At 32.1% G+C, this 27231-nt stretch overlaps 2 protein-coding genes across 3 annotated transcripts; both read right to left on the bottom strand.

The window, feature by feature from the left end:
- Window positions 1-13355: 13355 nt before the first annotated feature.
- LOC130649180 (uncharacterized) lies at window positions 13356-22264 on the bottom strand. 2 transcript variants are annotated; one of them, XM_057455419.1, is made up of 14 exons: window positions 21701-22264; window positions 21014-21082; window positions 20763-20813; window positions 20277-20438; window positions 19635-19730; window positions 19358-19444; window positions 18430-18708; window positions 15969-17586; window positions 15500-15550; window positions 15021-15155; window positions 14548-14577; window positions 14093-14185; window positions 13876-13974; window positions 13356-13669 (listed from the first exon to the last, which is right to left on the bottom strand). In XM_057455419.1, exons 1-14 carry the CDS (start codon window positions 22217-22219, stop codon window positions 13518-13520), a joined length of 3441 nt encoding a protein of 1146 aa, XP_057311402.1. In that variant the 5' UTR covers window positions 22220-22264; the 3' UTR covers window positions 13356-13517. The 2 variants fall into 2 exon arrangements, with proteins under 2 accessions (XP_057311402.1, XP_057311403.1); XM_057455420.1 differs by lacking the exon at window positions 14548-14577.
- Window positions 22265-22777: 513 nt separating this feature from the next.
- On the bottom strand, window positions 22778-25895 carry LOC130648648 (N-lysine methyltransferase KMT5A-A-like). The gene is made up of 7 exons (XM_057454703.1): window positions 25551-25895; window positions 24975-25067; window positions 24320-24379; window positions 23959-24070; window positions 23277-23429; window positions 23102-23147; window positions 22778-22852 (listed from the first exon to the last, which is right to left on the bottom strand). Exons 1-7 carry the CDS (start codon window positions 25591-25593, stop codon window positions 22778-22780), a joined length of 582 nt encoding a protein of 193 aa, XP_057310686.1. The 5' UTR covers window positions 25594-25895.
- Between the last annotated feature and the right edge of the window lie 1336 nt (window positions 25896-27231).

Below are 27231 nucleotides of genomic sequence, written 5' to 3'. Positions count from 1 at the left end.
GTTTTTAAGTGAAGTGCTACCACAGCGCCCAGTGTAATCGCTGAGTTCCGGCAATCATGTCAAATTGAGAAGAATGTTATTTCTTGGAGTCCAATTTTCTTATTTTTTACATTTATTAGGTCACAGTCCAAAGTTAGTTCAATTAAGTCCCACAGTCAATCTTTTCATTGTTAAAAGCGATGCAACCTGGTAATATCAAAAAATATCGCTAAAACCATGTTGGTACGAATATGTGACCCAACCGTTGTAACTCAAACGGACTGGCACCGTTAGAAAGTCAATGAAATGTAGTTTATGAAACTGTCGATATTTCTTCAGCGCGCGATAACGGCTAGGATTGGTCTCACAGTAAAGAATGACTTATTTAAATAAATTTTTAAATGAAGCGATACCTCAGCGCCCAGTAAAATCGCTGAGTTCCGGCAATCATGTCAAATTGAGAAGAATGTTATTTCTTGGAGTCCAATGTTCTCATTTATCACATTTATTAGGTCACAGTCCAAAGTTAGGTCAATTAAGTCCCACAGTCATTCGTTTCATTGTTAAAAGCGATGCAACCTAGTAGTATCAAAACAAATACCGCTAAATACATGTTGGTGCGAATATGTGACCCAACCGTTGTAACTCAAACGGACTGGCACCGTTAGAAAGTCAATGAAATGTAGTTTATGAAACTTTTGATATTTCTTCAGCGCGCGATAACGGCTAGGATTGGTCTCACAGTAAAGAATGACTTATTTATCTAAATTTTTAAATGAAGCAATACCTCAGCGCCCAGTGTAATCGCTGAGTTCCGGCAATCCCGTCAAATTAAGAAGAATGTTATTTCTTAGAGTCCAATTGTCTCATTTATCACATTTATCAGGTCACAGTCCAAAGTTAGTTCAATTAAGTCCCACAGTCAATCGTTTCATTGTTAAAGGCGATGCAACCTAGTAATATCAGAAAAATATCGCTAAACACATGTTGGTACGAATAGGTGACCCAACCGTTGTAACTCAAACGGACTGACACCGTTAGAAAGTCAATGAAATGTAGTTTTTCAAACTGTCGCTATTTCTTCAGCGCGCGATAACGGCTAGGATTGGTGCCACAGTAAAAAATGACTTATTAATCTAAGTTTTTAATTGAAGTGCTACCACAGCGCCCAGTGTAATCGCTGAGTTCCGGCAATCATGTTAAATTGAGAAGAATGTTATTTCTTTCAGCCCAATTTTCTCATTTATCACATTTATTATGTCACAGTCCAAAGTTAGTTCAATTAAGTTTCACAGTCATTCGTTTCATTGTTAAAAGCGATGCAACCTAGTAATATCAAAACAAATATCGCTAAATACATGTTGGTACGAATATGTGACCCAACCGTTGTAACTCAAACGGACTGGCACCATTACAAAGTCAATGAAATATAGTTTTTGAAACTGTCGCTATTTCTTCAGCGCGCTAAGGGCAAGGATCGGCCCCACAGTAAAAAAATGACTTTTTATAGCTTAATTCTTAAATGAAGCGCTACCACAGCGCCCAATGTAATCGCTGAGTTCCGGCAATCATGTCAAATTAAGAAGAATGTTATTTCTTGGAGTCAACTTGTCTATCTTATAACATTTATAAGGTCACAGTCCAAAATCAGTTCAATTTAATCCCACAGCAATCGTTTCACTGTTAAAAGCGGTGCAACCTAGTAATATCAGAAAAATATCGCTAAATACATGTTGGTACGAATATGTGACCCAACCGTTGTAACTAAAACGGACTGGCACCGTTAGAAAGTCAATGAAATGTAGTTTATGAAACTGTCGATATTTCTTCAGCGCGTGATAACGGCTAGGATTGGTCTCACAGTAAAGAATGACTTATTTATCTAAATTTTTAATTGAAGTGCTAGTACGAATATGTGACCCAACCGTTGTAACTCAAACGGACTGGCACCATTACAAAGTCAATGAAATATAGTTTTTGAAACTGTCGCTATTTCTTCAGCGCGCTAAGGGCAAGGATCGGCCCCACAGTAAAAAAATGACTTTTTATAGCTTAATTCTTAAATGAAGCGCTACCACAGCGCCCAATGTAATCGCTGAGTTCCGGCAATCATGTCAAATTAAGAAGAATGTTATTTCTTGGAGTCAACTTGTCTATCTTATAACATTTATAAGGTCACAGTCCAAAATCAGTTCAATTTAGTCCCACAGCAATCGTTTCACTGTTAAAAGCGGTGCAACCTAGTAATATCAGAAAAATATCGCTAAATACATGTTGGTACGAATATGTGACCCAACCGTTGTAACTAAAACGGACTGGCACCGTTAGAAAGTCAATGAAATGTAGTTTATGAAACTGTTGATATTTCTTCAGCGCGCGATAACGGCTAGGATTGGTCTCACAGTAAAGAATGACTTATTTATCTAAATTTTTAATTGAAGTGCTACCACAGCGCCCTGTGTAATCGCTGAGTTCCGGCAATCATGTCAAATTGAGAAGAATGTTATTTCTTGGCGTCCAATTTTCTCATTTATCACATTTATTAGGTCACAGTCCAAAGTTAGTTCAATTAAGTCCCACAGTCAATCGTTTCATTGTTTAAAGCGATGCAACCTAGTAATATCAAAAAATATCGCTAAATACATGTTGGTACGAATATGTGACCCAACCGTTGTAACTCAAACGGACTGGCACCATTAGAAAGTCAATGAAATGTAGTTTATGAAACTTTTGATATTTCTTCAGCGCGCGATAACGGCTAGGATTGGTCTCACAGTAAAGAATGACTTATTTATCTAAATTTTTAAATGAAGCGCTACCACAGCGCCCATTGTAATCGCCGATTTCCGGCAATCCTGTCAAATTAAGAAGAATGTTATTTCTTAGAGTCCAATTGTCTCATTTATCACATTTATCAGGTCACAGTCCAAAGTTAGTTCAATTAAGTCCCACAGTCAATCGTTTCATTGTTAAAAGCGATGCAAACTAGTAATATCCGAAAAATATCGCTAAACACATGTTGGTACGAATAGATGACCCAACCGTTGTAACTCATACGGACTGACACCGTTAGAAAGTCAATGAAATATAGTTTTTGAAACTGTCGCTATTTCTTTAGCGCGCGATAACGGCTAGGACTGGTCTCACAGTAAAGAATGACTTATTTATCTAAATTTTTAAATGAAGCGATACCTCAGCGCCCAGTGTAATCGCTGAGTTCCGGCAATCCCGTCAAATTAAGAAGAATGTCATATCTTAGAGTCCAATTGTCTCATTTATCACATTTATCAGGTCACAGTCCAAAGTTAGTTCAATTAAGTCCCACAGTCAATCGTTTCATTATTAAAAGTGATGCAACCTAGTAATATCAGAAAATTATCGCTAAACACATGTTGGTACGAATAGGTGACCCAACCGTTGTAACTTAAACGGACTGACACCGTTAGAAAGTCAATGAAATGTAGTTTTTGAAACTGTCGCTATTAATTCAGCGCCCTATAACGGCTAGGATTGGTCCCTCAGTAAAAAATGACTTATTAATCTAAGTTTTTAAATGAAGTGCTACCACAGCGCCCAGTGTAATCGCTGAGTTCCGACAATCATGTCAAATTGAGAAGAATGTTATTTCTTGGAGTCCAATTTTCTCATTTATCACATTTATGAGGTCACAGTCCAAAGTTAGTTCAATTAAGTTCCACAGTCAATCATTTTATTGTTAAAAGCGAGCAACCTAGTAATATCAAAAAAAATATCGCTAAATACATGTTGGTACGAATATGTGACGCAACCGTTGTAACTTAAACGGACTAACACCATTAGAAAGTCAATAAAATGTAGTTTTTGAAACTGTCGCTACTTCTTCAGCGCGCGATAACGGCTAGGATTGGTCCCACAGTAAAAAATGACTTATTAATCTAAGTTTTTAAATGAAGTGGTACCAGAGCGCCCAGTGTAATCCCTGAGTTCCGGCAATCATGTCAAATTGAGAAGAATGTTATTTTTTGGAGTCCAATTTTCTCATTTATCACATTTATTAGGTCACAGTCCAAAGTTAGTTCAATTAAGTCCCACAGTTAATCGTTTCATTGGTAAAAGCGATGCAACCTCTCGATGATATTAAGGTGCGAGTCCAGAAATCATCACTTTTCGTAAAGTAAAAAAGCGTAACTTTGATGAGCTATTTCTCAGTTGTTTTCCAAAGTCTGATAAAAAGTTACCCACCGCTGGTCTGCAAATTTTATGCTCTTTTTAATGGTTGCAAACATAATGGCTCCCACGTAGCTGTTTGGGCGTAACAAGCCTTTGATCAAGACACGGTTTTCATAGAAAATCAGATGGGGCAGCACAATGGCATGTTACTAAAACGCGAATTTTGGCTTATAAGAACTGTATCAATATAACTCTCAAAATCACGTTTCCCTTAACATCCAAGAGAGCTTTAGTTCAACGTAATGTCCTAAAAACTACCTCAAAAGTTTCTCTGACCTAAGGTTTTGTTTGGATAACATGGTTTATAGGCCAGATACTACATTAAGGAAGACATAGTTTGTAGCATTCATCCTTTGGCTTATTACAAACAAAAATTATATATACGTATCTAGTGCATGCATGTTGCCCCAAACCCTTTTCTTAATCATATTACAAAGTTACAGCTAAAAACTGCTGAAGCTGGTCCGCAAGTTCAGAAAGCCGCGGTGTCTAATAATTGTAAATTGCCAGCCAATCAAAAGCTGAAAACAACAATGAAATCAAAAAAATATGGCAGCTGCATAATGTGTTTTCGCGGAGCCAATCAGAAACGGCTAAAATGTAAACATTGGCAAAGTGCTTAAACAGCGGGAAAATTGACGTTGTTTCAAAACGATGTCTGTCCTGAACCCTCTGTCCTGTGGCTTTGCAAAATGTTTAGTTTATAAAATATACACTAATAACTTCAAACTCCGTAAAAATAAAGGTGAAAACTCTAAAGAATTTTCATCCCGCCTCTTGAAAACACGTTACGAGGTTTACAATGAGTATTTTACTGATTGTTGTATGAACTTCGAAGTATCTTATGATCAATTTATAAGTAGGAGTTTTAAAGGCATTAAAGACTACTTTCAAAAACTTTCAAAGAGACAATCGAAACTGAAGTACGAATGCTTTGAGGTGGGGAAATTATCATATTTTTTTTTCTTTAAAAAATTGTTTTTTTTTTTCTTATAGCTCAGTAGTTGATCCTAAAATTTTGTATCACCTACTTAGACACCAGTTTTTTTTTATAGGAAACCATTTTTTAAGGATTCTTTTAGGAAATTTAAGCAGGCTGAGAAAATTTCCAACATAAAGAAACTTTTATATAGACATATCTTTTATACCTCCATGATACAACACAGGGGAGACCCTAGAATTTTGTATATCACCCAATTAGTCACCAGTTTTTTTTAAAAAAAACCAGTCTACATAAGTAGTAGTAGTAGTATTTATTTCGTGTGAGATAACTGTATATTTTACATTAAATAAATACCTACGGGAAGACCATCAGATAGTATAAATACTAATGTAGGTGATGGCCACCTATATAAGATTAAACGATTGCAATAAGCAGTATGAAACTATAAGAAACCTTAAGCTCAGAAAGGTTAAAATTTATGAAACTTTAGTTGGGTAAGCAAATCTTCAACATAAAGAAACTTTTACATACACACTTCTTTTAATATCCATGATACAACAGAGTCCCTAATTTTAAAGCCCAATTTCAGCCTCAAATGTTTAAAAACGTGTATGTTGTGATAGTGAAAATTTATTTTATTTAAATTTCTTATAGCAATTTTCAGAAGAAAAATGGAAGGCGCTTGCAAGGGAGGAAAAACGTAAACATCAACTAACGAAGTGTGCCAGATGTAAAAAACTACAGCAATATAAAGACATATTGTTTCGACTTCCAGTTGATGAATACAATCTAAAGGGGCAAAAGGAAGCAAAAAAGGCTGGATTTATCACTGGCAAAGAAAATATATTGCGAGATATAACAAATCAAACAGTTCAAAATTTAAATAAACAATTTAAAAGCGAAATTGGCATTACCTTTACAAGAGCTCTACGTACTATAAGTGTTGATAAGAATGATTTCAATGCCACACGAAAAATTGCAAACTCTGTAAAAAGGAAGATTGAAGACCAATGGAAAGAAACATCAGTGGAAAGGTAAATAATATATTATATTTATATCAAAAGCATTTATACATTCAAAAATATTTATATTTTAAGAACACTCAACTTCAATGCTCTTAACTTTTTAATTTGAAGCCTCAAAATGTTCTTAATTTTCCTGTTATTTTGAAGTTTAAAGGAGCATTTCAGTACTTTTTGGTATTGACAAAGCCTTATTAAATGTTCCTAAAAAGTTCTAAAGTTCGAAGGAATATGTTCTTATATAGTTGGTTCTTACAAAAAAAGTCACACTATAGACTTCGATTGGTTAATATACGTAAAATATAATTCAGGGTATTTGGAACTGGGATTTCCTTACGCAAAAGACAAGAACTCCGTCTGTCACAAAGTTTTGAAGATTTTGCAACCACACATAACAGATTAGAAAATGAAAAAAAGTTAATTGCGACTGGTTCAAAAAGAAAATTAGATAATGTTGGGAATTTAGTAAACTATGTTTGGGATGAAGAGGATTGTTTGAAAGAGATCAAGAAATTACCTAATGGATCAAGAATAAATTTTACAGACTTGGCCCGTAGATATAATCTGCTACATAAAGATGGTCATAGACCCAACAATTGTGGTCAAGTGCTTAAAGAGCTTCTAAAAACGAAAAACTGTGATTTCGAATCACTTCAGTCAGTATGGGGAAACTCTATTACAAAATCTGAGAGAATTAGAAGAAGAAAAAGAAGGTGGGTATACTGAATTTTATTGGCACTCACTTTATGCTGTACAAAGTTACTTATAGTGCCTTTTCCTAATTTCATGACATGCTTTTTTTGCAGTAATTATTATTAAAACTGATTATATAGGTTGGACGGTTTGGGTATTTCAATGCCAGTTGAAGAAACAAATTCAGAAGTTATAAAACGTCTTAAACAGAAAATCAATGATGGCACTTATTCAATTGGCAAACTGATTGTACCGCAGACATTTAAAAAATTACGTATCATCAATGGAAAAGTTGAAGAAACTACTACAACTGTTCAAGGTTATTACAGTATATCTTGTTAATCACAATTACAGTATATATATTTCCTTTTTTTTGTTTTTGATTTTAACATATATACCTTAATATAACATGGTTATTAAAATATATAACTGCATTTTAAGGTCGAAAAGAACCTCTCAAACAGATAAGAGAATCAGTTCTGCGAAAACACAAACAATACACAAAATTCAAATGTGATGAAGAATATGAACACATGAGTAAAGAGGATGTTGTGACAGAATTGAAAAATATGAGTGAATTGAAACCAGATGATGAAAATATTGACATTGATATCCTTAAAGAAAGGTTGATGAAACTTGAGAGGACACGACACTTCATATTCTGGCATGATGGATCCACCATATCAAACCATGGACATTTGTTAATGATGGTTACATGCCTATATGATCAAGCGATACATCTGAATGATGATCAATATGAAAAAAAATATGGTATATATAATACTAACAACTTTTATACTTTATTTTTGTGAATTATATTCCTTAATAAGGAAATTTTTGCGAATTACGTGAGTTTTTATCAATTTCTCGAAAATTATATAGTCCACGCAAAAATTATTGAGAAACTCGTTATTCACAAAATTTGCAGAAATTAGTGCATAATTCTATTATTTTTACAAGGAGTGAAGTGCAGTGTTCAGACAATGGTTGAGAAACCAGAGCTCTATTTGCTGGCACGCTGTCCATCAAATCATCAGCAAATACTTTATTGTGACACACGAATGGAGGATGTACTAGATCTCAAAACTCCAGTAACCACTGAAAATGGCATCAACATAACAGATGTAATGAGATTTTTTAAAGGTGATGGTCCAGCGTCACAATTTGAAGCAGGTCAACAAAAAGGTGTAATGATATAATTACAGGTATTTTTGTCCATAGCTACAAAGCACTAACATATAAAAAATAAAATTGAATATTTATATTATATATCTTTAGGGAAAGAAATTTTTGCGGGAAGAAATTATTGCGCAACATATTTTGGGGGAATTTATTTTTAAGAACTTGGCGCCTAATCGTAAAATTAAAATCTTCAAAAATAAAAATATGTTCCCAAATTTTTCAAACTATTGAATCGCAAAAACATTCATAACTCATAAATGTGATGTTTGGAGAATTCATTGTTTTAGGTGGAGGTTACTTCTGTTGGTGTTGTCCTCTAACAGCAAATCGCAGCAATGATCTTACATATGCACTGAACCTGCCTCAAATAACAATTGATGAAAGGTGCACAAAAATTATGCAAAGTATACACAGTCAAAGTGCAACAAAAGGAAGAAAGATGAAAATATATAATAATTTACAGAAAGATGTCATTGCACAAGAGTTGCATGAGAGAAGAGTCAAATTCAGGTAAAAATTTAATGCTGGCCAATGGATTTATTGATGATTATGTATAACATTTTCTATATTTACTTTATTGTGTTTTTAGTCACCTTGACAACAAAGAAAAACTTGAAGAATTGTTAGCTAAAGAAATGCATGGAATACAGCGATTACCAGCACTCATGTTCAATTCTCCTCTTTCAAGTCTAGAAGATCTTAACCTTGAACAATATGAAATCCTTCCCTGTGAGCCACTACATGACATTACAGGTTGGTCAAAAATATTCTATTTTCTTGCTCTTTTGTATTTTTAGCCACAGAGTTAGAAGGCTGAAGTCAAGAAATTCCCAATTAAGTTGTATAACCAGCTATATATATATATATACCATAGAATACAGAATTTTTTTTTGGAATACATATTCATATTGTATTTAACATTTCTTTCATACAGGACATTTAAAGAACATATTTGCAGAACTTCCCATACACTTGAATAAAGAAGAAAGGCAAATGTTTGAGCAGCACTTGACTTCAACATTTGATGGAAAAGATACCAAAAGAGGATGTGACTACAGAATCGCATTAGTAAAATTGTGTATTTTGCTTAAGAACAAAATTTCACCCCAAGTTTACGAAATCCTTATTACGTTGTGTGAGATACAACGACTATTATATGCAAAAGAAGAAAAGAGAACAAGTAGTACGGTACTTCATATGAATAATATTATTTTCAGACATGCAATAGCATTAAACAACTTTTTTGGGGGAAAAAAGTTGAAGTTGAGCAACCGAAAAATGTTCGGAAAATACTACCACGCCATTGTTTGTCATGCTGGTGACCAGTACAGAATTATATCAGGACGTTCCTCCAACACCGAGCAAGAAGAAAGAACATTTACCTTTTTCAAGCAGATTTCATCATCTACAACTAACCACCATCCAGATCATGTCATTTTAAACAGCATGCTTAGATTCCAAGTGAAAGATGCTACTTTAAATCCTTATGATACAGTATCTAATGATGATGGAGAAATTGAATCATTGCTGAAGAATTCTAAGCTTGAGATAAATTCAATTTTTTTTACTTTTGCATTTATTGAAAAACACCCATATGAATATCAGGCTCACCTGGAACGCATAGGGGATTTCTTGGTATTGGAAAAGGTTCTGTGGAAAGAAAAAGATAATGGTGTTGAATTCTACGAAAATATCTTAAGCGAAAAGTTGGTACATCATTTAGGAGCTACAGCATTGCAGATGAGAAAAAATATGTCCAAAATTGTTGGGAAAATATATGTCAGCCAAAAGCTGATGTTCTTATCCCAGCTGAGAAATTAAAAATAGAAGATAACTATGGTAAAGTTGAGATTAAATTTTTAAAAACATTATCATATTTCAAAGAAAAGTTAGAAACACAGAAAAGAAATATTGCTTCAGATGAAATTAGTGATTATAACATTCTAATGAATGAAACAGTTTCTGCAATACCATCCTTGCATACACCCCTCAATCCGAAAGATGAAAAAGTAGATCACATACTACAAGAGGAAAATAGTTTCAATGAAACCACAATGGAACAAACATATAGTAAAGAATCATCTAGTTCACAACAACAGTGTCATGACATGTCCAATGAGGAAATTATACACACTAAACCTGTTAGCATATGCCAATCATATGCACCCCCATTGTCATCCAGCACACCAATGGTCAATAAATACAAACAGAGAAATGCACTTTCCTCTTCATCAAAACTTATTGCTGAGGTATTAGGTGTGACAGATGATGTAAAAGAATATGACAAGCAAAGAAAGATATGCAAGTCAAAACCCACAGATTGTTCAAAGCAACAGTATTTAAAAGTGAAAGCCAAAATTGAAGTTAAGCTTCTCAATAAATATGATAAAGTTAACAAAAACTTGACACAAATAGAAAAACATGTATTGCAAGATTCAAACACTCTTTCTGTGAAACCGGATGAAAATTCACCATTGAGTAGTGAATATAAACTAATTCTCCGTAAATTGAAATGTATTCGTGCTCTTAGAACAGAATTTAATATTCAATAATATGGTAACAGGATATACAGGTACATTTATAAACTTGCTTCAAATTTCCACAGCTGAAATAAATTTTGTAACCTTATTTGGAAAAATAAGAGAAACGTTCACAAATTTTACGATTTTGGGGCTTTTTTACGAAACTTTTAAATGCATATTTAGGGGAAAGGTCATAATTTTTTTTTCTTAAGACATCGAAGTGTCATATTCAGAATTTTGATGCGTCTGCTAACACAGATCCCTTTAAAAGACATTTTTTCAAAATATACATCTGACGACAATTTTCGTTTCCCCTTTTATCTTTTAACTCTAAATTTCGCATTAGGGGGAAAAATGTATATGTTGTTATAGGGCAATTTTCAGTTTCCCCTAAAACTGCGTACTTACTATATATTTATTTACTTATATATATTTACAATATATTTTATAACGTATACTTAAAGTACGAGGCACAAAAGCAAGGTGAATGTCGGTTTTCAACAACACTTTTAAACATAGTCTCAATCGCCTAACGTAAGACACCTATTTTGTAGGAAATACAGGTTCAAGTCCTGGTAAGACAGATGGGAAGTATAAAAAATATCTGCTACAGTAGAGCTGTCTCTTGAATCTTTAAATATCTTCTATTTGGAATACTAATGCCCAACATTTCACTATTCTATCATATGCTACGATAATGTACACAAACTATTAACATCACATGTGAGATATAAATATATACCTTATATTTGGTTCATATTATGTTAAAACTTGATAAGAACTAATGAATTTAAAATCTGACATTTACCTAATATATAAATTGAGTAAAACGTTCGAGTTAGCACTTGGCCTTAAAAGGATCAAAAATCGGTCAAGTCTACGTATTCGAGTTATCCGTAGTTTTTTTTTATAAGAAAGCATTAAGGAAAGTTCAAAACGCTTGAAAGCTGTACATCTGCCATGATATGAGTAGGGTAAACCAAGTGTCTTTGCCGTTCTAGAAGGACGAAGCGAGTAGCGTGTGCGACCTAGCAAATGGTAATGGGAGTCATGCCACGTAGCACAGTATTTGTTATTTTACGCGCAGATAAATTGACAGTCCTATTTGAATCAATATATAAAGTGTTGCGAATGGGAGCAGGTTATTTTATATTTGAAAGTTAAAACTTATAAATTAAACGTTGCTTAGAAACCAGGCCAAAAAAAGGGAGACAACAATTTTTGCTTCTCTAGGTGTTAAATAGGCAGGCAAAGAAAAAAAATTATCATAAGCATTCTAAGACACTCACTTCGGCCGTAGAATTAATTGCAGAAAAACAACCCTCGTCGCTTATTTAAAACCTCAACACCGACCCAAGAACGTCTAATCTGTGTTTTTAGGACCATTGATCATCTATCTTAGGCAGCTTAAATCTTATTATCAAAAGTCGATTTTGTAGATGTACTATAAGGTAAGAAATTATTTGCGGAAGAAATTATTTGCGGAATTTATTTTTATGGATGAGTGACCAAAAAATGGCATATTTTGCGGAATAAATTTTTGCGGATAGGGAACTTAAAAGAAATATTGCGGAATAAATTTTTGCGGATGGAAGAATTTGGTAAATCGAAAGTCGGGAAAAAAAACTAATTTAGTACCCAGGTCCGATTTATCCGTCCGATTTATGGAATATAAACTCTCTATTTTTCATCAAAATATCAATAAAAGGATACTAAGCTGTAACAAATGTAAAATCAAATATTGTCACTAAAATATGGAAAATATTTACGGGATTAATTTTTGAGGATGAAAAATTTCAAAACTTTTGCGGAATTTATTATTGCGGATGACCAAAATTTCTTCATATTACTGTGGAAAGTTTATCATTTCTTGAACATGATAGTTTAGTAGTCACTTCTGCGGAATTAATTTTTGCAGATTTGGGCAAAATCCTCAAAAATTAATTCCGAAAAAAAAGTCCCGCACAAATTTTTTCCGTAAATAATTTCTTTCTTTATGGTACGGACATAAGAACTTTCCATGGGCTACTTCTAATCTTTATAATAATAACCGTTCTTTCTGTATATCAAACCCCTGTTGAGTTAAACACGCACGAAATGTTCAAGCTACGAAAAAGAAATGAGATATAATTTTATCGATCTAATAATTTTTTTTCCCGTGAACTTCAACGGACTAACGACAGATCTTTATAGTGATAAGCGCTGCGTTTGTTTGCCAAAATTTGGTGATGCAAAACTACGCATGAAATATATATGTAAGCAAGTATAATAAGGGTTAAGTTTTCGTTGGTTTTCCGCAGTCGCTAAGGACTAGTCTGTAAAGTAATAGTCGTCGTTTGGATATTCAAAATGGCTGCTTTGTGCAACGGAAGTAGTAAATGACGATGTCCGAACCTTGGAGCTTGGTAAAGAACACTTTTTACCGAGGTCATACTTTTATTACATCGTATATTCTTTCGAACTAACATTGTTAGTATTTTCTTTAGAAACGAGTCTAAAGAAGAAAAGTTGCTTAACAATAAACCTCTTGTACTGCCTTAAAGTTGAAATCTGTATAAAGATTTCAAAAGAAAACGGTGGAAACAATTCTTAAAGTTTTATATTTTTTATTTCCTGATATATACAGGCTAGATACAGGTTAAAAGCGTTACATAAAATCATGGTAATGTGAGAAAATATAACAAATGAAAAAATTAAGAAAACTAACTAGTTAACAAAACAAATAAACAAATCTGGACTTCAATATCACCTCTGTTTAAAATCGAGATAGAAATTTAGAGGTACATATTAACGCAACCACTCTTAAATCGAATTTATTGTTCAACCCTCGGTGTGGATTATCTCTGCAGTGCAAAATAAGTAAAAATGTGAACAACATAAAAATTCCAAAGTTTTAAGATTAAATATTACATAAATCGTTTAAGCACTCTTGCAATACTTTCTGTCGCCTAGTTTCCAGAAATGTTTTTATTTTGTACATAAGGGTATTCCTAAATCACACAGCCGTCTTTTCTTGGTCAGATCGAACATTTTGCGCTCATTATTAATTTTCGTCCGAACTGCGGTCCAATGAAAACCTGTTTTGTATTTCAAGTTGAAACGTTCCATGTCTTCTCTACCTATAAAAACAAATGTTTTGTTATTGTCATTGATTGTAACTTTCTTGCATGCAATTTATACTTAGCAGAATTTATCAATCTTTTGTCAGAAAATGACACTTGTAAGAATGTATCTTTTCTTTTGTTTTACACTCCTCTTCGTTTTTAATATCGCAAAGTTTTAGAATAGCGTAGACTTGCTTTGATAAGACTATAAAATCACTTACTAGGCATAGCTTTTCTCTCAGTTCTTTTTATAAACCCACCAAAAGTCTTCATAAAAGTCTCGTTGAACTGGTCCCATTTGGCACTTTTTGTTTCTTTTCCTAAAAAAAAGATGCACGCTCCAGGTAATTTGTGACATGTTCAACCAAATGTGAATTTGAAGCTCTTCAACGATTTGTTATTTTTCTATTAGTGAGAAATGAAGTAGTGACAACTCACTTTTTGTTGCACTAGAGGAGCCACAATCGTCACTTCTATATTCCTCAGCTCTGTCTTTGTCGTCAATGCTGGTATTATCCCCGGTAACGCTTGCTAGAATTAAAGTTAAATTTTTAAATAAATATAAAATGTACAGCACCTTAACAGCGTCCGTTAATAGTCAATTGAATGGTCGCGGATATTATCTTATAATAACTTAATTTACTGTTTAACGAACAAAGAACTTCACGAGCAATAATTACAATTGGGCAATAACTCCCCTTAAAGCATCTTTTAACAAAAGGTTGTGTGCAATACATGCAAAACATGCAAAACTTTCTACAAATTCTGAAGACGAGTTGATTTACCAGATGATTATAACAAGGGGGGTTGAATTTTTTTTGGTTCTTAGCAACGTATGTGTAATAACCTTCCGTAAGGGCGGTTAAAGTCTTGGAAAATAAAAAACTTCTCACCTCGCAAATTATACTTTATTTTCATACTTCCTATATGATAAATAAATTATAATCAAGTTTCAAAATACAAGGTTGATAAGAAACGTGAACAAAAAAGATCCCTTTATCAGGGCCCATATTTTGATTCGGATTTTCCACCCAAGGTGCTAAACAACGTCAATTTGTCAATAGTTTTGAATTATAACCTTCCAAGTTTTTTCAATTTATTAAATCCTTTCTTTCAATAAACCCATTCCTCCGTAAATGAAATGAAATAATTAAATAAAACAAGAATTTCCTGTTGTCAATTATTTACGGTATTTTTTTCAGTTTCAGAAGAAACATGGTACACGGTGCACTGGTAAAACACTTAAAAGGAAATAAAACCAGGCAACATGGGCCGTTAAAGGTTCAGCAACGTTTGGGTAATGTTTAAAAAATATTTTATACGTTCAAAATATCCATCCTTTCACGTTATCCCCACAAAACTGTACCTTTTTTATTTACAGTCGTCTTCAATGTGTCATCGTCTTCACTATTGGTATCATCAATATGTTCATCATCATACTCGTACTCATCAGAACTCGAATCCACAATCCGTTTCAAACGCTTTAAAGCTCTTGTTGGAACTAAGGCAATAAAAGTTAAAATATGGCAAGGGTTATCTGCGATTATATATTTATGATTCGCTCAAATCAATTCTGTATGTTTGATGACAACAGCTCTTTCTCTTTCTCTACCTCCCTTATGAAGATAACAGAACAATAGACATTACAGTTGCAGAAACTGTACAACCACATTAACGACATGACAAGAAATCACTTAAAGTTATCAATCAAATTGTCATGCTGAACACGAACAAAAAAACAACGCTCTTTAGCATAACTTAGTCAGGGACCAAACCAATAACCTTCTGGACGAATCATAAACTTTACTGGAAAGATACCAGTCTTAAAATATTGGTGTTACTTACATGGAGAAATTTTGGATTCTCTTTTTGTTCTGTCACGTTTTCTATGGTCTCCTAAGGAGCAAATGTAAAGGTTATTTTTGTAAGAACTAAATAGCGCAAATAATTAATAAAGTTATTTGTGTTGGGATATTATAAAACAAAATAGCAGCAACTTATCTCGCAGAGAAAGATTTTGAGTGTGGCGCTTATTAAAAGTGGAGGCGTATTACAAGGGGTTGTTATAAATTGAGAACTTCATTGAACTACAAATGGAATAAAAGTGTTTAAAAAGTAAACGCTTTTCGAATGCTCTTGATATATTGCTGAAATGGTTGTATGTTGCCCCTAAATAGCTGCTTACTATCTGAAAATATAGTTATTATTTAAAAAAGTATTATACTAACTCAGATAAACGCTGCTTGAGGTTATTTAAAGGTGGGACTTATTTGTTAGAAATATTTTAATCGGAAAGAAAGTTTTAAGAAACTACCTGTCTCAATATCTATTAAGTTTTTTCCAACATTTGTAACACTAAGCAATGCCAATGGTGATTGGTACACTTCCTTGTTCATCTGGGCGGAGTGGCCCATGTGCTTGTAAAACAGCTCTCTATCAGTCTCTGCAATATCCAAACTAGCGTAAATGGTGCTGACTCTATGGCGATTGTTGGTCCAATTTATAAGCTCTGGTTTTTTCAATGCTGTTACTTTAGAACATACACCTTTGAGAGCATGCCACCCAGAAAATTGTACGTCTGAGAGCTGTGTACTTGCAAATAAAAAATTATTATCCTTAGCAACTCCAGCACTTTTTCTAAAATCGACTCTGGAGAGATGCTGCATGGCTTTAACTGTGTCATTTGGAACTATCATTGACACAATGTGTTTATTTCCTATTCCAGCTAAATAGGCAATTTTTAATGATTTGAAAAGCATTCGGTCCGATAGAGTTAACGTTTGTAGCCTTTGTTGATCAATCCATCCATCCTTTTCTGCTTCATCCCACTCACTGAGTAAAAGACGACCTACCTCTCCTCCCCGTCTTGCATTTAAAAGAGTCAGACGTACCATGGTGACATTACGAAGTTCTATAAAGGTTGATGGTGTCATCAGAGTGTACTCATTTGTTAAATGTTTGATGCGGTTTAATGTGAAAGCATGGAGTTTCTTTATATCTTCTTCTAGTGGTAACTGGCATGGTTTTCTTGTCTTCCTCAGCTTTTCGTTCTCCAATAAATATTGCGCACTAGTGAGAAATGTATCCTCGCTCGACTTAACTGATTTTAAAAATGAATCAATCTCATTTGATAGATTCTCTTTCTTCTCAATAAAAAAGCGTTCACGTAGCCTTTTACAAGATTTAATTATAAGATAATAGGCTTTATGCCTAAGACCAGCCTTCATCTTTCCAGTCTCACGTTGAGTTATCATCTCCACCGCATCACACAAATGGTGAAAGTTCTCGCGGCAAAATAAATCGATAACGTTACCATTAGTGCCCATAAAGCCTGCAAACGATATTGCAGCCTTATACATTTGGGCTAAAAGCCTCATTTCACTTCTAGCAGTTTTTCTTACAGTCGCAATTTTGCTTTTCTTGTGTTTGTTCTTGTTATAATGTTTGTATCCTAAGTACAGGATGAATTCGTCCTTTCGTACAATCCCTCCCAATTCGTCATCCCTGACCTTGCCCAAAACGTCAATTATAAATTCATCGCTTAACCTTGTTGATGTTAATAGGCAGTCTTCAAGCAACGGTATCGGCACAGCAGTAGAGTCGAACTTCTTAGAGCAACGGTGTTTGTGGGTCGAGAAAAATCGTTTTGATATAAAAGCAGAACAAATACTACATCTAACCAATTTTTGATGCTTTCTTCTTTTTTTCTCACCCTGATATATCGGATTTTTTTTAACAGCTTCTTTTTCATTAAATTCTTTGATCCCCAATCTTTTCATCTGCTGAAAAGCATTCACACGCTCTCTTTTTTTCAGCATTAGTGTTTTTTTTACTACCTCTAGTTCTTTATGGCAATTTTTAATGTGATCAGTAAGTTTAGAGCACATCTTCTTACAAAAAACACAAAAACGGTAAGGTTTCTTATATGGAACCTAAAATATAAAAGGGTTATGGTTTTAAGGGTAAAATACTTTAACAATAATTCGGATAAAAAACTGAAATATGTTTATTTTGCTATATTTTACTATCATTTTACTGCTGAAATTTCAGCAGAGAACAGGTATGATTTTCAAAACGGTTTCAATGATAAGCCAACCTCATTTTGTTATGTGTTAAGATAAAAAGTTATCTAAAGCGTGTTTTGTGTTAATTTAATAAATAATTCATCGCAGGAGAATTTTAGACTAAAGCGAAAAGAGAGAGAAAATAAAATAAAATAATAAAAAAACGAATTTTTCGGAAATCTTACTTTTTTTGCTCCCTTTGAATTTTTTTTTAATTTTTGTTTTTTTTCCTAAGTAAAAATATGATTATTTATCAAAATAAAACAAAAAAATTTCCATTCATAAATAAATTTTCCGCTATTTCTTGTATTTAAAAAAAGGATTTTTTATAAAAAACACTCTTGATACAAAAAATTCCTTAAAACAGTGGCAACTTAAGTAGCAGAGGTATATTGGGGAATACTTTGTTTAATTTTGTACAACAATTAAAAACACAAACAACAGAGGTTTACGCTGTAAGAAAGAAAATGTAAACAACAAAAATATAAGACTGTTAGTGTCTGAAGTGTCATAAGCATGCTGTTAATCCGCTGTCCGATATATATTTTTCATTCCTTAGGTTCTTTATTATTATTCCGACTTTTACAAAGTCTGCATATTACGGAAGTTTTTTAACCTGAAGGTACTCAGTTTTGATACGTTACATACATTAATTTCTTTCCGAATTAAAATGTCCCAAAGACTTAGATTCAAAAGTTACAAAATTCTAACCGTTTCTTCTTCTTTTTTATCTTCATTTTTCTTTTTCTCATTTTTCATTTCTTTAAATTCATTTGTTTTTTTCCATTCTATTCCTGTACCTTCTTTTGTTTCTGCTATACTTTCCTTCATTCTCTTTTCTCCGTCTTTCTCTTTTCCATTTGGTTTTTCCAAAACTTTCCTGTTTTCATTACTTTTACTTTGTTCTGTTTCTTTTCTACTTTTCCCATTTTTTCTTCTGGGATCGTCCTTTTTGTCTTTCCCAATTTCTTTTTTTCCTTGTTCCTTTCCCTAAAACAAAAGCAGTATTTTCTGAATTTATTAAGGAACTTTAATAATTCCAAAAATGGCTTCAAATTACAATAAAGAAGATTTGAATAATTTAAGCATTAACTTTATATTGGACACCACAAAAACTATAAGTATCAGCTATAAAGAGGTGTCTGCTATGTATAAGCTCTTATCAAATTGGCTTATACTTCTCTAAAAACTTGCTTTTGGGTGTTTAGGTACAGTATAATTGACTGCAGAATATTTCCATTGGCTGGTTTGGGGATAAGGAGCATAGTAATTGCGTAGGCTATTTTTTTATAAAATTCACACATTTGGACTTAATTTCTTAGGCTATTTGGTTAACTACAAACTTTTCAGCGCTGTCTGTCTGGTCTATGTGTGTACAAAAGTAGCGACTTTGGAGCCTGCCTACTGCAGTGCATTGACTGTTTGACACTTTTGACATATTTGGAAAATGAGGAAAAAACTGTATTTCTCTCAATATTTTTGTTCAAGATTGTGGGTGGTAATGTAATTTGAGAATTTGATTAAGAACGGCATGCGACATAAATGTTCTGTTGTGGGAAAGAAAAGTTTTTATTGTTTTTATTGTCAAGATGTCAAAAGGATGACAGTTGTATGGAATTAACATCAATAAAAAAATTACCTTAATGCACTTTTCTGAATGCAGCTGATACATCAACTTGGTAATAAATGGTCGCTTACATCCACAAATGAACGGCCCTGCAATTTTCTAGTGAAAGTTAAAATAAAAGGGAATAACACTAACTTGTTTCAATTAAAAATTCTAATGTTTTTTTGTTTTTATCATAAATTAAAAAAGCTGAACCAATATTTCCATGATTTAAAACCAAAAAACAACAATAAGAGATGGTCCGTAGTTTAACCTACTAAAATTAAGGTGGAAGAAATGTTTCACTTACCGGTGCAACAAGTTCCATACTTGGCAAGTGAATATTGTAAATAGTTTCATTATCAGAGTTAGAGTCATCTATGTCACTGAAGTATAAATCTTGAGGCTAAAATGTAAATATAAGTAAACAAATTAAAAGACTTTTTAGTTATTATATTCAAGCCTAAACGTATAACACATAGTTTCTTTAATGATTGTGTAATCTCTGGATAGGATCCCTTTTCAGAACTTTTTTTCTCAAAAGTTATGCATGGTAGTTTGATACCACCACAAGGAATTAAGACTTCTCTTCAGGTTTAGAACTAGATTTTGCTGCATATAAAATTATTATTATCAATAAAGAAACACACAATTTCATAAAATGAAGTTGTTAATCTTCCTATCCTTTTTCCTACCTACAAGTAAACTCACTTTTTTGGACATATCAGGTGAATAAGTTTAAATAACGAATCATTTAATTTTGCACTACAACTTTTCAGATGATCTTAAGAATAATGTAAGGTGTTTCCTTTTGGGTAGAGATCTTACACATTTTGTGAATCCTATAAAGCCTATATTTTATTTCTAAAGAAGGACACATTTTTTTCACTTTTCTGCCAAAGACTAAGAAAATAAAACTATAGAAGTAAGCGAAAGGGAAAGAAGAAATTACCATAATATTTCTTGAACCACTAGGTGTGCTGCTAACAAAATTGGGAATCTCATCCTCGCTTGGCCCTTTACTTTCCATACCATTTATCTCATTTTCCACACTGGTATCAAGGATAGTTACAGAATGGTCTATCAAGAAGCCAGAATCGTTGGTTATAGATACCTAATTCGGAAATGAAACACATACAAGTTGAATTAAAATATTGATGAGCTGCTTTGTTCCTTTTTTTGCATTATTAACTAGATTTTTCATTGGTGAAACCAAATTCTATTTTAGCCAATTGCCAGATTAAACACAAGTTTAAATTTGTTTAATAAAGGTACCGAAACTTTAGAAGTGACAAAAATCATCCCTTGATGTAAATTAATTAAAAACTGATAAAACATAACAAAAAGCAAAACAATACGATAACTAAAATATTAATTAGGAATTAGTTTAATGGTTGAACACTTTGGTCAGTTCTATTGCAAGAAAATAATTGAATACCTGTGAAGGTAGGTTTATACTTGCAACATCTCCAGCGACAAGTTTACTTTCCTATATAAAAAGGAACACTTGCAAAACCTATGCCTCTTTTCACATTACTTTTGAAAGTCTCAGTAATTTTTTCTTATTTTTGTTACATTGTGGAGTACATTTATTACATTGCATACACAAATATCTCATGCTGATTAGTGTCTACACAAGAAAGCTTTTTTCACATGTTTTCAGTTTTGTGATCTTTTAATGTACTTTACCTTGGCAATTTCCAATTGAAAGTCAATAGTTTCAGTAAATGGATTTTGGATTTTTGAATTCCACATTACCTAGAAATTTAAAAAATGAAGCTCATAGTGAGTGTCATTGAATGTTCAATTATTTTTAAGCAGAGGATGCATATGTTACTTTACAGTGATATTTTAGTGGTGAAATATTTTTTTCGTTTTTATTTATCAAGCTTATAATCATAACCAAAGTTTTTGTCTTGGATGTATTATTTCCACATGAAACGAATCAGATGTAACTATTAAGCTTTAAAGTTTGTTAAAACTCCTAAATATTTAATATTACAAAAATAAAGCCGTGTATTATTCCTAATATTGAAAAAAGTATATAAATTCATAAAAATGTATTTATTGTGAAGCATTTCATACTTCTAGTACATCATCAGGCATTAAAAACATCTATCAAAACTTATACAGGTAAAAACAATCAAACAAATAATTAAAAATAATGACATCCTGTAGAAATTTACGTTATAACATTTTTAAAAAGCTTCACAATTAAATCTTAAATATTTGTATGCTGCCAATTAAAGTGAATAAAATTTGAATTCTATATGAAAAAGAATAAAGCAAACGTTACCACTTTTGCATTTAAAGACAAATTTTACTGTCTTTTTTAAAATTATTGGTAGGAAGTTAAACTAAAGAAGTTAAACTTACCGTAGCACTACATTCAGCATTAGTTTCTTTTTTTTCTTTTTTTTTATCTTCAATGTCCTGTTCACCATTCTCCTTTTTATTTTTAATTTCCATGTTGTTTTCTTCTTCTTTCGTTTTTTCTTTGCTTTCTTTCTTTTCTTCTTTTTTTTCTTTTTTCTTCTTTTCTTCTTCTATTGTTTTCTCTTTGCTTTCTTTATTATCTCCATTAGCCTCTTCTTTCTCATTTTTTTCTTTAACTTCTTTCTTATCCTCTTGTCTTTTTTCTGTCTCACTTTTTTCTTCAGCTTCTTTTTTATCTTCTTTTTTTGTTTTCTCTTTCTCTTCTTCCTTCTTCTTTGTTTCTGTTTTTATATCTTCATTACCTACTTTGTTATCTTCTTTTCCTTCTTCTTTCTCGTATTTTGTACTTTCCTTCAGTTTTTTTGTTTCTTTTTTTATATTTTCTATTTCATTTTTATCAGCATATTTGTCACTGCCTTTATTCTCTTTTTGACCTTTTTTTCTCTTTGTTTGTTCCATTTCCTAAACAAGCCATTTTTTACACTTGACTTAAAAGCATAAACTTTTACTATACTTCAACTAATTCTTAATTTTAAGAATCACTTAATGGATCAACAAAAACATTTTAGTAGTGAGGTGTTATTTTAGAGTAAATTTGAAAATGAGTGGTATTATTTTAGGAACCACTTTACTTTCTTTAAAGTTTGTTGATGGCTTAGAAAGAAAATAATTAGGGCAGTATATAAACAGGTGTGCAAAAGATGTTCTTTAAACAAAGTAAATGTGGACAGTTTAGGTTAATGCCACCTGGTAAAGATGTAACTAGCCAAATGTTTAAACTATAAATTTGAAAAACACTTATCTTTCTTTTTAAGAGCAGGGGAAATCACACAAGAGAAAGTAAAATTAAGAAAGTTCCAGTCATTTATTTTTTTAATTTTTAGGTTGGATACTGGTATTCCACTATCAAATCACCGTTGTCATTCCTTCATCCTTAATCAACGAAAAACTAATGGAAAACTTGATTTCATATCTAAATCAAATTATGCTTATCATGTTAAAATGTTAAAAGATAATTTAAAACATAGAACTCATTATTTCAAAATAACTTACAGAAACATCTTTGCTTTTTAAAGGATGACATTTCCATTTCTAAAATGCAGTTAACTTAATATGCATAAAATAGAAAGTGATTTGTCCCTACAAAGGATCCAAATCTGTTACCAAAATTGTTGACTAAGGAATCATTCATAATACACAATTGTTTGCTCTTTTAAAACTTTGGGATTTAAAAGAAGGAATAAAGCTACACAACATGATAAGAAGGTGTGATATTCATACTCTAATGGAAATATGGCATTCCCATAAAGTTCAAATTTAGAGTAATTTAAATGCACACACCTCTTTACGCCAAGGTAATTGTGCACGATCCTCACCATAGTCATATCTATATAAAATATAGTAAAATAAAGAATAATTTGTTTTAAGCTGTGAAACCTTCCTGGTTTGCAATAACACTTAAAACTTCTAAGTGACATTTTTTAAACATAGCATTGACAAAAATTAAAGCATATACCTAACTTCAGTGCCAGCGGTAATATGACGTGTAGCAAAAAGACAAAGGTGAACACTATTGCCTACAATCACTCTGCGCATTTTGGAATTGGCCAATCGTGATGGAGAATCGTTGACAAGTTTACCAATGCCATCCACATTAGTTGCATCAATACTAAAAAAGTAAAAAACAAAATATCATAGTTATACATTTCTGTGTGTGCAACAAAACATTACTAATGTTGCTGTTCATTAGTATAACAATTAAAATTGCTTTATGTGGGTCGTATTGAGAATATGAGTAGATACATTTTTATAATTTTTTCCTTACACTGTTGTGTAGTGTTGTTGATTTTTTAACAAAAAAAGATTTTATGAATATCTTCCTTTCTAAGTAAAAAATGGTCTTTCTTCAACTTTGGACTGCTTCTTTATCTTTGTTTATGCCAAAAACTTCATATTTGTGCAGTTTTTTGTTTGCCATAGGAAATAGATATTTTTAAAAGTTTTTCTTAAACATAACAAAAGACTTTATTAACTTCTAGACTTGTTACATATAAAATTAATGAGAAGCTGTTATCCATTAAAACTTGGCAACACAAAAACTATGTATAAGCAGGCAGCACATTAGTAATAAAAGTGGGATATTATTATATTGTTTTGCAATTAAAAACAATAATAAATAACATATTCAATTAACTTACCACTTTTTTTTTCCAAAAATATCAACAACGTCAAAATAAATGTAACTTCCTATATTTTCGTTTTCATACTTTCTTTGCAAAGTAAGAACATCACATTGACTAATCCAATTTCCTAAAAATATTCTAACAAATTGTAAAGTTAATTCGATAAACTCCTTTTTGCTGCATCAATCAGAAATTTCTTTGTAGCATAAAGAAAATGATCTTATTTTTGCATAAGTTATTCATAACTTATTAACCCAATCCTTATTTCAAGTGGTTTGTTTTTAAATCTTTTTTAAAGTCAATCTCAATCAATTAAAAAATTTTGATTTAGAACAAAAACCCACCATGTTTAACCATACACATTTAAAATACTAACCTCTGTACTCCATCAAGAACTCTCCCATGGAAAAATCTGTTAGAGCAAACACTCCAAAACCTATTGCAAAGTAAAACATGATTAATTTAACGTTTTAACTACACTTTTTTCCAACTTTTTTTTCTAAAAAACATTTTTTCAGTTTTAAAGCCTTATAGCTTTTATAAAAAAATACATAAAATTCAAGCAACTAAAATTTTGGAAAATGGATTGTCATTATGAAACATTCTTAGAATTTTGTTTTTCATTGAAACCAAATTCAGCACCTGAGAATTTACAATGCAGACTGTAAAAAAAATTGAATTTGTGGACTTCTTGATTGTAGAATTAACACAGATCAATGCACTTTGAAAGATATTTAATCTAGGAATGTCCCTTGTCACTAATTTGCAAAATTCTCAGCACCTGAGAATTTACAATGCAGACTGTAAAAAAAATTGAATTTGTGGACTTCTTGATTGTAAAATTAACACAGATCAATACACTTTGAAAGATATTTAATCTAGGAATGTTCTTTGTCACTAATTTGCAAATGTTTTCCCAGGTCTAATGCAAACATATCGTGATTTGTATAAGTTTTTCACACAGAATTATTAAGACTTAAATCGCTTAATAATTGCTTAAATCGTTTAATAATGTAACTTAAACTTCCTACCTATCTCCTCATTGATCTTTAGAACTTGAAATTTGGAAATATCATCGCCTTTGCAAAGAAGATTACTGAGGCTGGGTTTATTTCTTCCCTTGTCTGTGAAAGAAAATATAAATTCATTTAAGATCGTATAAAAACATTTTTGTCAACTTAATCCACACAGCTTCATTTCCAGTTTTAGTACATTCCAGTTCTTCCAATGTAACCTCAGGTATAACAAGACAATTTGATTATATATATTGTTTTGTGCTAGGAAAATAAGTGGGTTTATATTTTTGCAGGTGGTCTCTTGATTGATTTTGTTTTTTAATTAGTCCTTCTAAAGTTTTTCTTGTTTCCACTTGCCTATGAACCTTTGTCTTTTACCAAATTTGTCTGTAAATGTTATCACAAGTTATAATAATAATTTACCAAATCCTGGACAACTAAATGTCAGGTAAGCTATAATGTTTTTTCTTTGTTCTTTTAGAGCAAAATACAAAAATATTTTGCATTAGCATCAAAAGAAAAAAAAAGCATTGCTGTTCGAGTAGTAAAATCTGAAGTCAATTCAATTACCGTATAAATGTAAATATTTACCTCTCAGTTTTCTATCCATTACCTCCTTTATAATTGTTGTCATGTATATTTTAATCTATAATTTCTTTTGACTTCTATAATCAGAAATATAAGATGATATTGCGACATACAATAATAACCAGAATGTCAATTAATATTATATATATAACAACATTACAAAGTTTTGGAGTGATAGAAGTTAAGCTACTCATACAAGGATAACAATAGAAAGTATATGCACATTCGACCATGACATAATGTCCAAAAGACAATAAAACATCCTTTTGCTTTATTGAAAACTCTATTACTATATAGTATAAAGTCATAGTTTCTTAGTTTTTTTCAGCTGTTTTAGGACACAGAACCATTTTTGAAAGTATAACATTTTTGACAACGATACATTAAATTCAATAAAAACTTCCTCAATCAATTCCCATCATTGCACAATTTAGGAATTACGTTACCATCAATAATTTTCTATTGCAGTGGGCCACATTGGTATTTAAACCCATGTTCTTTGTAGCAAAGCAACAAGTGCTAGAATGTATACAGAGGCTCTATTGAGAGTAATTCTTTTGATTATGCTTAATATCCTTTGTAACCAGAAAATTAATGAAGTGGATCTCACATTGAAAAAAACAATAAACCACTAAATTCAGACATAAATCATGCAACTGGGACATTTCAGTCAATTAATTTTTTGCTAGACCCTGAACAAAAACCCACCCAGCACACCAGCATTTTCGCAAAATTGTTAAGGGAATTAAGGGAAGGCTTAAAGTCAAAACCATAAACTTATGTAACAAGCAGAGTTGCTAGATCACAGTAACACGTATAATATCGGCAATTATGCTATATAGCTGGCAAAGCCGTCCATATTACGTGATTACGTCTTAATAACACGATTTCAATTTTGTTGCTTACTTTCTCTTTCTACTGGAAACACTGGATATGGCTATGAAATGTTATCCTGAACCTTATGTCTAGGATCTATTGTATTATATACCAATTTCATAAGTATAACTGAAATTTGTGCACATTACAAAACAGACAGCCAAAAAATCACTGGGGTAGCTCACCAATAAAAATCATGGAAATAGGAAGTTTCAGATTCTTTTTTCTAATTGACCTTGGAGAAACCATATTGTCCCCTGGCATTTTTGAAAATGTGTTTCAGGGGATTAATTACAGTTAGAACGAAGAAGTTATGTCACAAGCAGATAAATTATAAATATAGACAGTCAGGGTAAACACTTAATTAGGCTACGGTAGGCTATTTAGGGCATATCACCTATTTAGGCGACTCATTGTAGCCTAGTTAGGCCATATGTAACCTAGTTAAGACATTACAATATTTAATGGCTCTTCACACATTCCTAAGAAAAAATCGCAAAAAATCTTTGTTCTGAATGGATAGTCTACGCGACCATGATTCCAAAAATGTCACTCGTGCCTCGATATGTTCGCACAACTAAGAATTATGTTAAAATGAAATATATAACCTAATTAGGTTAAGTGTCGCCTATTTAGGTGACATCTTCATCCGCCATATTTATTTTTTCCCTGCGGCGTGAATGGCTGAAATCCATTATTTAAAACAACAAATAGTGCCACACGAGGTTTGGGCCATAAGTTACAATGCGCGATGCATAAAGACGACAAATGGTCAAAATTATCTGCAAAGTGGACAGATTTGATTCAC

This window comes from Hydractinia symbiolongicarpus, chromosome 7, assembly GCF_029227915.1.
Source record: "Hydractinia symbiolongicarpus strain clone_291-10 chromosome 7, HSymV2.1, whole genome shotgun sequence".
In the NCBI taxonomy this organism is placed as follows: domain Eukaryota; kingdom Metazoa; phylum Cnidaria; class Hydrozoa; order Anthoathecata; family Hydractiniidae; genus Hydractinia; species Hydractinia symbiolongicarpus.
Note: the sequence above shows the minus strand (reverse complement) of the source record. Positions and strands in the feature narration are given on the sequence as shown.

Bases quoted from the DNA above. Each gene is read 5' to 3' on its own strand.
- LOC130649180 (XM_057455419.1), bottom strand. From the start codon at position 22,219: ATGGAACAAACAAAGAGAAAAAAAGGTCAAAAAGAGAATAAAGGCAGT. The intron at 20,439-20,762 runs GTATTCAATTAT...TTTCCGAATTAG, and splicing joins GTATAAACCTACCTTCACAG to GTATCTATAACCAACGATTC. The intron at 15,551-15,968 runs GTAGTTTCTTAA...TTTGCTCCTTAG, and splicing joins CTTAATAGATATTGAGACAG to GAGACCATAGAAAACGTGAC.
- LOC130648648 (XM_057454703.1), bottom strand. From the start codon at position 25,593: ATGACAACAATTATAAAGGAGGTAATGGATAGAAAACTGAGAG. The intron at 23,430-23,958 runs GTAAGTTAATTG...TTACTTTTTTAG, and splicing joins ATTTTTGGAAAAAAAAAGTG to TATTGATGCAACTAATGTGG. The intron at 22,853-23,101 runs GTGTGTGCATTT...ACTGCATTTTAG, and splicing joins AATTACCTTGGCGTAAAGAG to AAATGGAAATGTCATCCTTT.